Source organism: Lepus europaeus, chromosome 8 (genome assembly GCF_033115175.1).
Source record: "Lepus europaeus isolate LE1 chromosome 8, mLepTim1.pri, whole genome shotgun sequence".
Taxonomy (NCBI): Eukaryota; Metazoa; Chordata; class Mammalia; order Lagomorpha; family Leporidae; genus Lepus; species Lepus europaeus.
Genome location: NC_084834.1, coordinates 104,517,154 through 104,530,652, shown reverse-complemented (window position 1 = coordinate 104,530,652; position 13,499 = coordinate 104,517,154). Strand labels below are relative to the sequence as shown.

At 45.3% G+C, this 13,499-nt stretch overlaps 1 protein-coding gene across 3 annotated transcripts; it reads right to left on the bottom strand.

Annotated features, from left to right (window-relative positions):
* Positions 1-258: 258 nt before the first annotated feature.
* Positions 259-13,028, bottom strand: LOC133765113 (cytochrome c oxidase assembly protein COX18, mitochondrial). Of its 3 annotated transcripts, none has more exons than XM_062198707.1 (6): positions 11,731-13,028; positions 10,645-10,745; positions 6,619-6,782; positions 6,174-6,298; positions 2,635-2,746; positions 259-1,457 (listed from the first exon to the last, which is right to left on the bottom strand). In XM_062198707.1, exons 1-6 carry the CDS (start codon positions 12,061-12,063, stop codon positions 1,330-1,332), a joined length of 963 nt encoding a protein of 320 aa, XP_062054691.1. In that variant the 5' UTR covers positions 12,064-13,028; the 3' UTR covers positions 259-1,329. The 3 variants fall into 3 exon arrangements, with proteins under 3 accessions (XP_062054691.1, XP_062054690.1, XP_062054689.1); XM_062198706.1 differs by having other exon boundaries at positions 958-1,457; positions 2,639-2,746; positions 6,174-6,295; positions 11,731-13,023; XM_062198705.1 differs by having other exon boundaries at positions 960-1,457; positions 2,639-2,746; positions 11,731-12,223.
* Positions 13,029-13,499: the final 471 nt, after the last annotated feature.

Below are 13,499 nucleotides of genomic sequence, written 5' to 3'. Positions count from 1 at the left end.
GCCAGCTCTCTGCTATGGCCCGGTGTGCAGTGGAGGATGGCTCAAGTGCTTGGGCCCTGCACTCCATGGGAGACCAGGAAAAGCGCCTGGCTCCTGCCTTTGGATCAACGTGGTGCACTGGCCACAGTGCGCCGGCCACGGTGGCCATTGGAGGGTGAACCAACAGCAAAGGAAGGCCTTTCTCTCTCTGTCCACTCTGCCTATCCAAAAAAAAAAAAAAAAATTTTTTTTTGAGTATGATTTAGCAATGCAAAATATCATACTCTGTATTCCAGACTTCTCAAATTACAAAAGGATGTACAGTTTTTAAATTGTTTTACAGCAAAGCTGAAAGGCAACATTATCTACACATTAGGTACTTGTATGCTTGGATGATCACACTTCAAGATCTCTTGTTTTGGGGATGGTGCTGTGGCATAGCAGGTAAAGCCGCTGCCTGCAGTGCTGGCATCCATATGGGTGCTGGTTCGAGGCCTGGCTGCTCCACTTCTGATCCAGCTCTCTGCTATGCCCTGGGAAAGCACTGGAAGATAGCCCAAGTCCTTGGGCCCTTGCACCCATATGGGAGACACAGAAGTAGTGCCAGGCTCCTCTCCTGGCTTCGGATTGGCACATCTCTGGCTGTTGTGGCCAACTGGGGAGTGAACCAGCGGATGGAAGTCCTCTCTTTCTTTCTGCCTCTCCTTCTCTCTATGTGTGTAACTTTTTCAAATAAATAAATAAATCTTAAAAAAAAACCTGTTTTTTACCCAAATTCAATGTTATGTTTCACTAGGCTAAGACTTCTACTAGGATTTAACACAATACCTTCAGAGGTGTCAATCAATGTCCTTATACTGCGAGTGCTGGGATTTCCTTGACGAGAAAAACTTTTATCAGACGCTTAAATAGGTCTATAACCCTCCCTACCACCAGAATATTAGCAGTCACATCACATGATCCTCTTATTTTACAAAAAATTAAAGCGTGGGACAGTTTTGTACAATATGACATCATTCAGTATTTAATCTTGTTCTTCAAAGTCTGGCACTGTAATTTTATAAACAGGGATAAACACTTGGGTTCCATTTTTACATTCTTTTACAATTATACAGACTACATTTCTAACACTTAAATGATTTTTATTATTATCACATATATCTGGATTACACTTTAATCCACCATACTTTGAGGAGTTTACAAGTTTAAGCAATGGCAAATTAAATAATACACTGGTTTCTAAATCTAAATACATTACAGTTAACAGTGACTCTTACATGGTTTCAAAATTACTGAAAAATATGTCATTTTCTTAGAAGGAACTTGGTATAAAAGGCAGCAAACAGGTCTTTATAGGGAGTGTCTGAATCTGACTTGGTCAACGGTATTCGGCAGAGCCGGCGAAATCCAGGAGAACGCAGCAGCAAGTTCTGGGAGAGGCCCATGAAGCTGGAGCACAACCAGTAGAGAGCAAGTGACTGGAGAGGGAAGACACAAATGTTAGCACCCACCACTCCTGAGGGACACCAAGGTCCAAATATGGGCAGGAAAAAAAAAAAAAAAAAGGCAATGACAAACTCTGCAAAGAGAAACGACCTGGACTGAGCAAGACCTGCAGCAGCTACTGGGTGCCTGGGACACATCCAATGGACAGGCAAAAACGATGGCTGAAGCAAGACTATGAAGCAAACAGAGAGGCATTTAAGGTGAAAACGGGATGACAGATGCAACTCCCAGACAGGGGCCCAGGGAGGGAGTTCGCACCATCTCTATTCAGCAGTAAGACTGCTTTTCCCTATCAAGACTCCAGCTGCTCCACTTCTGACCCAGCTCTCTGCTATGGCCTGGGAAAGCAGTGGAAGATGACCCAAGTCCTTGGGCCCCTGCACCCACATGGGAAACCCAGAAGAAGCTTCTGGCTCCTGGCTTCAGATTGGCGCAGCTCCGGCCATTGCGGCCAACTGAGGAGTGAACCAGTGGTTGGAAGACCTCTCTTTCTCTCTCTGCCTCTCCTTCTCTCTCTGTAATTCTGACTTGCAAATAAATAAATAAATAAAATAAATCTTAAAAAAAAAAAAAAGAAAAAGAAAAAGAGGCATGGGGCCTGTGCTGTGGTGTAGTGCCTCTGCCTGTAGCTTTGGCATGCCATATGGCTTGTTGGTTTGTGTCCCAGCTGTTCTTCTACCAATCCAGCTCTCTGCTTATGGTTTGGGAAAGCAGCAGAAGATGGTCCAAGTGCTTGGGCCCTGAACCCATGTGGGAGACCCAGAAGCACCTCCTAGCACCTGGCTTCATACCCACTCAGCTCTGGCCGTGGAGGCCATTTGGGAAGTGAACCAGCAAATGGAAGACCTCTCTCCCTGTAACTGCTTCTCAAATAAATCTAAAAAAATAAAATACAAAAGGAAAAGAGGCAGGAAAAAGGAGTTTGATTTAGTAAGAGCATTATGACAATTCATATAAAAGAAGATATACCAATCCCAAGCAACAGTCCAGAGTCTGGAATAGAGACGGAAGGTTAGCTCTTGCGGAAACTCTGAAATTGCTAAGGGGTAACGTAGTCAACAGGCTCGATGGAAGAGGCAGGGATCGCAGGCAGTCGAAGCTGAGCACATGGGCTGCGAAGCACACACGTCACACAATGCTTATGCTTACTCACTGAAGGGACGGTTGCAGCAATTGGAATCATCAAAACTGACAGTGTGCGGACAAAGTGGGTGATGTACATCTGAAAACGAGACATTCCAGCTTTCTGTAGAGCAAAAATCTGAAGGGACAGAATACAAAAACACACAATGATTATTAAAATGCATGTTAAACTAGACAAGCTTTAAATTATACAGGCTTTTGGCCTCCTCCATACTTCAACAGCAGCAAAAGCTGGAGTCAGCGTTGAGGTGTAATGGGTTAACCTGCTCCCTGTGATGCCAGTATGCTGTATGCACGCCAGTTCATGTCCTGGCCACTCCACTTCTGATCCAGTTCCCTGCTACTGTGCCTGGGAAAATAGTGGAAGATGGCACAAGTGCTTGGGTCCCTGCACCTGCATGGAAAACCTGAATGAAGCTCCTGGCTTTGGTCTGGCTCAGTCCCAGGCGTTGTGGCCATTTGGGGAGTGATCCAGCAGATGGAAGATCTCCCTCTATGTAACATTTAAATAAATAAATCTTAAAAAAAATACAAAAAGCAAAAAATTAAACACTGATGTATTTTTTTTAAAGATTTATTTATTTTGCTTGAAAGTCAGAGTTACACAGAGAGAGGAGAGGCAGATAGAGGGAGAGAGAGGTCTTCCATCCGCTGATTCACTCCCCAGATGACTGCAACAGCTGGAGCTGCGCTGATCCGAAGCCAGGAGCCAGGAGCTTCTTCCGGATCTCCCACACGGGTGCAGGGGCCCAAGGACTTGGGCCATCTTCCACTGCTTTCCCAGGCCATAGCAGAGAGCTGGATTGGAAGTGGAGCAGCCGGGTCTCGAACCAGCGTCCATATGGGGTGCCAGCACTGCAGGCGGTGGCTTTACCTGCTACGCCATAGTGCTGGCCCCAACACTGATGTATTTGTATAGTTTATCATCTACTAAAAATTTTAATAATCAGGCAAAATTCTTACATAGAACACAACGAGTCCTTCGAAGATAAGCACATTGCTTGGCACAGAGAAGGCACTCGAAAGATAAAGGACAAAAAGGAAGGGGGAAGAACCAAGGTGAGGACGAGCAGTCAGGATTCCTGAGTAACTTACTAGGAAACACAATGTAAGGTGACTCTGAAGTCACACAACCTATATTAAGGTGGCAGCCCTGCAGCTTTAGCGGCTGGGTAACACTGCAGAAGTCACTTAACCTTTCTGTGCCTCGCTTTCTCCACTTTAAAATGGAGATAGGGGCTGGTGCTGCAGTGTAGCAGGTAAAGATGCTGCCTGTGCCCATATGGGTACCAGTTCAAGTCCCAGCTGCTCACTGCTGATCCAGCTCTCTTCTAATGCACCTGCGAAAGCAGCAGAAGATAGCCCAATACTTGGGCCTCTGCACCCACATGGGAGAACTGGAAGAAGCCTCTGGCTTTGGCCTTTCTGGCCATTTGGGGAGTGAACCAGTGGGTGGAAGATCTCACTCTCTGTCTCTCCCTAATTCTGCCTATCAAATAAATCAATCAATCTAAAAAACTAAATCAATAAAATGGAGCTAGAAGTACCTACCTTACGGGTTATTTTAAAATTAAACAAGTTAATTCGTGTACCTTGCTTAAAACAGTGGCTGGCACATAGAGCACACTAAGTCAGAATGAGCTTATTGTTAGCTGAAAGCTGGTATAGAGGGGAAGACCAGATGACTGGTGTTAAGATCACTGTGATCTTGTATTTTATACTTCCTTCTTTTATAAAACAATCACTGAATACCAACCACATGGAGACTACTACGTTCTGAACAAAGGAGCTCTTAAGAAGCACATTCACACTACGCCTGGTGTCTTTAACAATCTTTCACCACAGTATGATTCTATCATTTCATTTTCCTCATCTGTAAAGATGACAGGTATGTTAGGTTTCCAAACCAGGCAACAGTGGATAGGAGGTACATGAGATTTGAACTCATATCATTTCTAAGGTTGAGTCTGTGTTCTACTCAGGGTGTGAGAACAGTTCTTTATGAAATTATAAACATGATTTCCCTAAACTGTTGAGTTGAGCACCATGGGATAAAGGCTTAGACAGGACTGACTCAGAGGCCATATTTTATGTGTACAACAATTTTTCCACTTTATCATATAAAAAAAAACAAAATTGAATGACCTTTCCACTGTCACATAGCAAGAAATTAGCAGTCTAGGAGTGACTATTCATTGCCTACAAACTGACATGTTAAAGCACATTCATAAAACAACACTGTAACTGTATTTTAGGACTAAAATCAGATTAATTGGGCATCTTAATTACTGTTTTTACCAAAAGCAAGTCACATAATAGTATGTCTTAGAATCACAAAATATTTTTTCTGAATTTTATTCAAGTTATACAAGTTTCATGTATTTCATATATACAGATTCAGAAACATAGTGATACTTCCCACCCCACCCTCCCTCATATCCGCACTCCAACCCGCCCTCCTCCCTCTCCCATTCCCACTCTTTTTTATTTTTTATTTTTTGACAGGCAGAGTGGACAGTGAGAGAGAGAGACAGAGAGAAAGGTCTTCCTTTGCCGTTGGTTCACCCTCCAATGGCCGCCGCGGCTGGCGCGCTGCGGCCGGTGCACCGCACTGATCCGATGGCAGGAGCCAGGTGCTTCTCCTGGTCTCCCATGGGGTGCAGGGCCCAAGTACTTGGGCCATCCTCCACTGCACTCCCTGGCCACAGCAGAGAGCTGGCCTGGAAGAGGGGCAACCGGGACAGAATCCGGCGCCCCAACTGGGACTAGAACCCGGTGTGCCGGCGCCGCAAGGCAGAGGATTAGTCTAGTGAGCCGTGGCGCCGGCTCCATTCCCACTCTTAATTTCTACTGTTTACTCAATGATCATAAGGTTAACCCCACACTAAGTAAAAGTAATATTTTTATTAAAAATCAAGAAAAAAAAAACACTGTTCCTCAACAAAATAGACAAGGGCTGTAAACTATCATCGAAGTGTCTCTCTCACTCTAATATGTTACCATTTTAGGGTACTCTATTAGATACCCCAGATCAGGGACAACATGATATATGTCTTTTTGAGACTGGCTTATCTAACTAAGCACAACTGTTTCCAGTTAATTGTATTTTGTTGCAGAAAGACAGGATTTCATTTTTTTCACAGCTGAGTAGTACTCCACAATGTATATACACCATAATTTCTTCATCCAGCCATCAGTAGATGGACATCTGGGTTGATTCCATATCAGCCATTGTGAATTGTGCTGCAACAAGCACAGGGGTACATAGTACTCTTTCATATGCTGAGAATCATGAAATCTTAAAGCTGAGAGACTTTGAAAGTGATCTCATTCAGCACTCTCAATCAGGAGAATTCTGAGCCCTACAGAGAAGTTAAGGGACTGGCCTAAGTCAATGGCTGATATGGGACCAGAAACCAAGGTGCCTCAATTCTAGCTCAAAGTGATGGCGCCAACTCAGACACAGGTGTATTTGACATCAAAACAGTATCAACAAAGGCCCCAATGACAAAAATGTCAAACAAATCTCTTTTAAAGCCACTGACCTCCACTATTAATAAATTGATGACACCAACAGACACAGGCAAAATCCAAGTGGAATCCAGTGCAGTGAGGTCAGGAAACCAAAGGACCCCTCCAGTAGTAAACTGCTCCTGAACAGAAAGACCTGCTGAAACAGTTTTAAATAAAATAAGAGAATGCCTAAAGGTGGTTAAGGGAAATATACAAGACACAAGACATATGTAGTCTAACAATTCCATTAAGGTGTCCCTCACACCAAAGATCAGCACTGATCCTTTTCATTCAGCATATCTTTCCTCAAGACATAGTCTGTTTACACTTAAGAGTTCACATATTACACCCTTGTCAGAAAGATAGTAAACATATTCCAAGTATGAAAAGTAGGGTTCCTTTCTTTCTTTTTCTGAAGTACAAACAACACAATATTAGAGAACCTATCTCGATGAAATAGACTACTGCAACAGTTACCTTCTGAATGTGCTGCCCCTGTGCTAAAATTCCGCAGAGCAACAGACATGAAGATCCACATGGGAAGCTGAACCCAAACCAAGACTGTGGCTTTGAACGGGTGGCAGTTATCCCGAACATACAGTTCTGAAACAAGCCTCTTCATATTCCTTAGATAAGTGAGCCTGGGTCAACAGAAAGAAGAAAAAGAGGAAAGAGAAAATGTTATTTGACTACTTGAAGGACTTCCTCCCCATGGCACAAATGTACCCATGCTGTGCTTAATGGCTAAGGATTTATATGGGGGTTTTAGTTGTCATAGTTTTATCAAGGGGCTGCCTAAACAAAAGGCAAATCAGGTCTTTTATTAAAACTTCCATAGCAATGGATATGAAGTACTCAATGCTCCAAAAAATCTGACACCGTCAGACAACAGGCTTTGTCTCTGGTGGTCTTTGGCCAATTAGACTTTTTCTTTTTTAAGATTTATTTTATTTGTCCGAAGCCAGGAGCCAGGAGCCAGGAGCCTCCTCCAAGTCTCCCATGCGGGTGCAGGGGCCCAAGGACTTGGGCCATCTTCCACTGCTTTCCCAGGCTATAGCAGAGAGCTGGATCGAAGAAGAGCAGCCACTAGAACCAGTGCCCATATTGGATGCCGGCGCTTCAGGCCAGGGCTTTAACCCACTGCGCCACAGCTCCAGCTCCAGCCCCAGCCAATTACGCTTAAGAAATTTCACTGCTGACATGGCATGACAATATCAGAAATACTAAGGCCGGCTGGCACCACAGCTCACTAGGCTAATCCTCCACCTGTGATGCCAGCATCCTGGGTTCTAGGCCCAGTCAGAGTGCCGGATTCTGTCCCGGTTGCCCCTCTTCCAGTCCAGCTCTCTGCTGTGGCCTGGGAGTGCAGTGGAGGATGGGCCAATTCCTTGGGCCCTGCACCCACATGGGAGACCAGGAGAAGCACCTGGCTCCTGGCTTCGGACCAGCACGGCGTGCCGGCCGCAGCAGCCATTGGAGGGTGAACCAATGGTAAATGGAAGACCTTTTTGTCTCTCTCTCTCACTGTCCACTCTGCTTGTCAAAAACAAAAAAAACCAAAAAAAACAAAAAAAACCCCAAAAACCAAAAACAAAAAACTAAAGGCCAAATGCCTTTATTATTCAGTTCTCCCCTCTCCAGACAAACCTGATCCCTTGATCCCTGAATAGACCTTTTGCAGCTATGTGGGTTTGTCCTAGGTCTGTTCTTGGCTGGTCAAAATAGTTCCCTTTTTTTTTTTTTTTTTAAAGATCTATTTTATTTGAAAGAATTGGGCAGGGGAGGGAGAGAGAGAGAGAGATCTTCCATCCACTGGTTCACTCTCCAAATGGCTGCTAGGTGCAGAGCTGGACCAGGCCAAAACTGGGAGCCCAGAGCTTATCCTAGGTCTCTGATATGGGTGCAGGGGTCCAATCACTTGGGTCATCATCCACTGCTTTTCCAGGCGTACTAGCAGGGAACTTGATGGGAAGTGGAGCAGCCAGGACTCAAACTGCTGCCCATACGGGATGCTAGTGTTGCAGATGGTGGCTTAACTCGTTATGCCACCATGCTGGCTCTGGTCCCCATTTTTTAAAATCAACTCTCTTAGGAAGATTCTAATTTGTTTTCTGTTAACCACACTAGTTCATTCTCTTCTTAAGTCTTACTTTCTGGACATGGTCTCCTTAATGGCAAGTGTTGGGTGTTATCTTTAAGTCTCCTCTACCGTAAGTTTAGTACAAAGCAGGCATTCAACTCAGATTACAGCATACTGAATTAGGATAGTATACACAGACATTCTAGGCCCTTTATAATTTAGTGCCTGACTATTCTTTCAACATTATTTCTTGTTACTCCTCCACAAACACTTGCATGTTCTGGTTCCTAAATGACTGCAGGTCATCAACAAGTCACACTTCTAGATCACCATGCCTTTTGGAAACATATTATCTTTGTCAACAGCTCACATTACTAGCTGTCCACCTGAGAAACTCACTTTTACCCTTCAAGACTTAGTACTAATGAAAATGAAGGAGGTCCTCAGAGTTGTCCCCCTAGAAACTTATCCATCTGTGTAAGGGTGTGTCTGGACAACCACTGTCTCAGGACAAGCAGGTCCTACAAGGATTATGTAGGCTTAGATTTTTAGCTAGGTAGATCAGCTATTAATGTGTGTGTGTGTTTAAAGATTTATTTTATGGGGCCAGCATTGTGGTATATTAGGTTAAGCCTTTGCCTGTGGTGCCAGTATCCCATATCGGTGCTAGTTCAAGTCCTGGCTGTTCTACTTCTGGTCCAGCTCCCTGCTAATGTGCCTAGGAAAGCAGTGGAAGATGGTCCAAGTCCTTGGGCCTCTGTGCCCATGTGAAAGATGCCAAAGAAGCTCCAGCCATTGCAGTCATTTGGGGATTGAACCAGTGGATGGAAGATGTCTCTCTCTGCCTCTCAAATAAATAAAAATAAATAAATAAATAAATAAATAAAAAGATTTATTTATTTGGAAAGTCAGAGTTACACAGAGAGAAAAGGAGAGGCAGAGAAAGGTCTTCCATCCGCTGGTTCACTCCCCAATTGGCCGCAATGGCCGGAGCTGCGCCAATCTGAAGCCAGGAGCTTCCTCCAGGTCTCCCAAGTGGGTGCAGGGGCCCAAGGACTTGGGCCATCTTCTACTGCTTTCCCAGGCCATAGAAGAGAGCTGGATCAGAAGTGGAGCAGCCGGGACTTGAACTGGTGCCCATATGGGATGCCGGCACTGAAGGCGGCGGCTTTACCCACTATACCACAGTGCCAGCCTCAATAAATCTTTTTTAAAATTTTTATTTTTTGAAAGTGTTACAGAGAGATAGAGAGAGACAGAGAGATCCTCCATCTACTTGTTGACTCCCCAAATGGCTGCAAGAGCCAGGGCTGGCCCAGGCCAAAGCCACAATTCAGGAGTTTTATCATGGTCTCCCACATGTATGTGCAGGCCCAAGCACTTGGGCCATCTTCTGCTTTCCCAGGCACATTATCAAGGAACTAGATGGAAAGTGGAACAGCCAGGGCTTGAACTAGCAGGCGTAAGGGGTGCTGTTGCTGTAAGCGGCAGCTTCACTGTTCATGCCACAATGCCAGCCCCTAATGTTTTCTTTTGGACTTCGGCTGAAGTCTCAGATTTTTCTGATGGGTAAAACTTCAAAGCTACATGTCTGTCAACTTCTAATTGTATCAAATAAAAACACCAAGCTATCAGTATGCTTTTTAAAATGTCAGATCTTTTTAAGACAGACACAATCTCATATTAAAGAAAACTGACAAATGTACACCTTTCTAACAATACATGTTTAACAACACATTTTACACCCATTCATACTACAAAGCCTTTGTTTTTCTCATTCATGTGAACTGGTGAATACTTTTTCAGTCTAGTCAGGGAATCGAATTTGGAAAACCTGACTTGTGACTAAGCACTAACTAAGCTGATGGAAGCAGGAGGACTCGGATCTCAGTGGATGATTATGGGCATCCACGGGCACAGCCAAGCACACCTAGACAGGACAAGGGATTTCCAAGAAGTCAGCACACAAAGGCACAGGGTAAGCACGGTGAATGGGCCATACCTTGGCTATCCAGGTGCTTCTACCATATCATATACATATTCTTCCTCCCTATTCTTGTGCGCTGTATCTTTTCAAAACAGCTCACATCTGTAAACAATCTGTGTCACCTGCTGACCAAGGTCCCTTCCCTGACTGACCTTGATGATCTAGCTTCCTAGTACAGAATCTTAATACAGTACTTAACTCACTGCCATTGTATTTGATTACAGGTCTTTCTCAATGGGAATATGCTATTATCTTTGTTTCTCATTGCTCTACTTCCAGTGAAGTATATAAAACTTTCATACCACACAGTAACTTACTAAAATCTGAATGAGTTGAAAAAAAAGCTGCAGAATACTAAACCTATATAAACATAAAATCGACATCAAATTTATGCATTACATATATTTATAGTCTTACATACATGGAATTAGCTTACCTGGCAACTCTTTTGGACCACCCCAACTGATTTGCACGCAATGCAACTTCTTGGTTAAGACGGCTGGCGATGCTTTTTATTTCTGGTTGCAAATTTTCCACCTAGCTAAAGAAAAAGTAGAATCTGTTCTTTATTCCTAACCACTCATCATTTTCCTCTATTTCTTCAACTCATTTAAAAATTTATTGATCATGTCAAGAAACATTAAGTCTAAAGCTTAAAATGTTCTCAGTCACAACCAAATTCCAATTCCAGCTTGGATACGCACCTGTGATCCTGGGCAAGTTACTTAACCTCAAGAATTTTGTTCCTTCAATTATAAAACATGTCACGGTACCTATGCTTAGTCACAGGGTTATTACTAGGATAAAATGAGAACTGCACCCTGGGCTTTCCTGTCCTATCAGATTTCCCAATAATAAAATAGCAGTCTGATAATTAAGAGTTTTAAAATACACTGATAGCCACAAAGTCAAAAATAAATTGCATCTATCTCTGCATGTGTTAATTTTTCCGGTAAAGCAACAGCCTCCTTGCTGCTGAGTCCCTTCCTAGTTTTTTTTTTATCTGAAAACAAGAAAGTCATTATTTTTGAAATCTCACGTTTGAATAATCCCTTGTTTTCAAGGCACCTTAACCTCTTATCCAGTTTGATATCAAAACGATGGGAAGTAATGTTATCCAGAATGCACAGCAAAGAAAATGAAGAGTGCCTGCAACTAACAAGACACAGGCTTGCGGATCGCAGGGCCTAGACAAGAAATCAAATGTGCAAAGGGTTAGCTTAGTAGTTTCTAATAAGAAAGATCAACTGGGCCAAAAGATGCTACAGGCACAGCGGCTGTTGAAACCTCAAGACGCTGATTTCAGATATTTCTCCGACTGAACCCTCTGTCCCGACTCTTTTAAGAGCCAGTGTGACCAACCCTGGTGCTTCGAGCACAAACCCAGCAGGGCAAAGGAAATGACAGGTGTACGAGCCAGGGCACGCGTCACACATCCAGCGCTAGCGCGGTTTTTCTCGCAGACACGGGGGGCGGCGACCTTCCTCCGCCGCGCAGGGTACCCGCGCTCGGCGCCCCTCACCTTGGCCAGAACGTAGTGCTGATAGGCGGCCAGGGGCAGCGTGACGGCGCCGCGCAAGGCCACGGTGGTGAGCAAGATGCTGCCCCACCACGGAAGGCCCGTGGCGGCGTGCGCGGCGAGCAGCGCTTCCTCCGCGCCGCGGACGGGCGCCGAGGCGGCCAGCGCCTCATACCAGCCGCTCGCGCCGACCGCAGACACCGACGCCACTGACCACAGTGGGAGAGCGGGACGCTGGGCGCCGCTCGTCGGCGCCGGCAGTAGCGGCGGGCCTGAGGCTCGGAGCAGCGCGGCAGAAACCTGCCGGACGCTCCGACCGCCCAGCCGGCACAGCATTTCTGCTCCACGGAAGAGTCCAGTGCGCGCACCCCAGAGAACCTACGGCGCGTGCCTCTGGGCGGAGACCATCACGCGCATGCGCCGAAGACACAGACGTAAGTGCGTGCGCTTGACCTTTCTAGTCAAGCCGGTGACGTCTTTCGTCGCACTAGATATGACGCAAGAGCTAAGGAAGTCCCGCCTTTCCCACGAGATACGGGGCGGGACTATTGCGTGCACGCTCAACTTTCAGGCGGCAAGGCTGGAGCTCCTCGGGGGCCAGGCCGGAAGTGCAGGGACCCGGGCGGAGTCTGCTGCCACGAATGGAGCGCCCTGCTCCTGCCAGAGGGCTCCTGTTGTCACTTAGTGTATTTCCGTTCTTTTTCACTAATACCAGTGATGCCATTTACCTTCTCTAGATGACCGTCACTTACACTACCCAGAGTCAACGGGTTGTTGAAATGCCTGCTTGAGAGGCGGCACGTTTCCGGCTGACCCGGTGTTAATCAGTGGTCTGTAGGTACCGGACACAGCTCTGTGTGCGGCGTAGGGTTTTAGTGGTGCGTTTGCATGAGCAGTTTTCACCTCTACTTGCAACCTTTCTCTTCCCTGTATTGGGCTGTAAATAGCAAGTCTTACATTAAGGGTAAAGTACCATCACCTGGTTTAAGAATTGTCACTGGGTCCGGCGCTGTGGCACAGCAGTTTAAGCTGCCGCCAGCATCCCTTATGGGCGACCCTTGAGTCCTGACTGTACCACTTCAGATCCAGCTATCTGCTAATGCACCCGGGAAAGAACTAAAGGATGGCCCGAGTCGTTAGGCCCCTGCACCTACCTAGGAGGCCAGGAAGAAGCTCCTGGCTCCTGGCTTGATCTGGCCCATTGGGGCCATCTGGGGAGTGAACTAGAAGATGGAAGATCGTTCTCTCCCTTCAAATAAAGCTTAAAACAACAAAAATCTTTTGCACTTAAAAAGAATTATCACTGGCAGAACAAATTTTTTAAGAGTATATTGTTTGAATACACATTGTAATACTATTCAGCTATTAAAAATGAAATCTTATCTTTTGCAACAAAATGAATGTAACGGAAGACCATCATACTTAGTGAAATCAGACACAAAAAGACAAATGTTTTATCTGATTTGTGGCCATCTAATAGAGTACAAAAAAGGCTTAATGCATTAGTGAAACTGACATCTTGTGATTTATCATTTATAGCCTGTTACTCCTGAGGAAGTCTTTTTTTTTTTTTTTTTGACAGGCAGAGTGGATAGTGAGAGAGAGAGAGGAAGGTCTTCCTTTTTGCCGCTGGTTCACCCTCCAATGGCCGCTGCGGCCAGTGCATCTCGCTGATCCGAAGCCAGGAGCCTGGTGCTTTTCCTGGTCTCCCATGCGGATGCAGGGCCCAAGGACTTGGGCCATCCTCCACTGCCTTCCTGGGCCATAGCAGA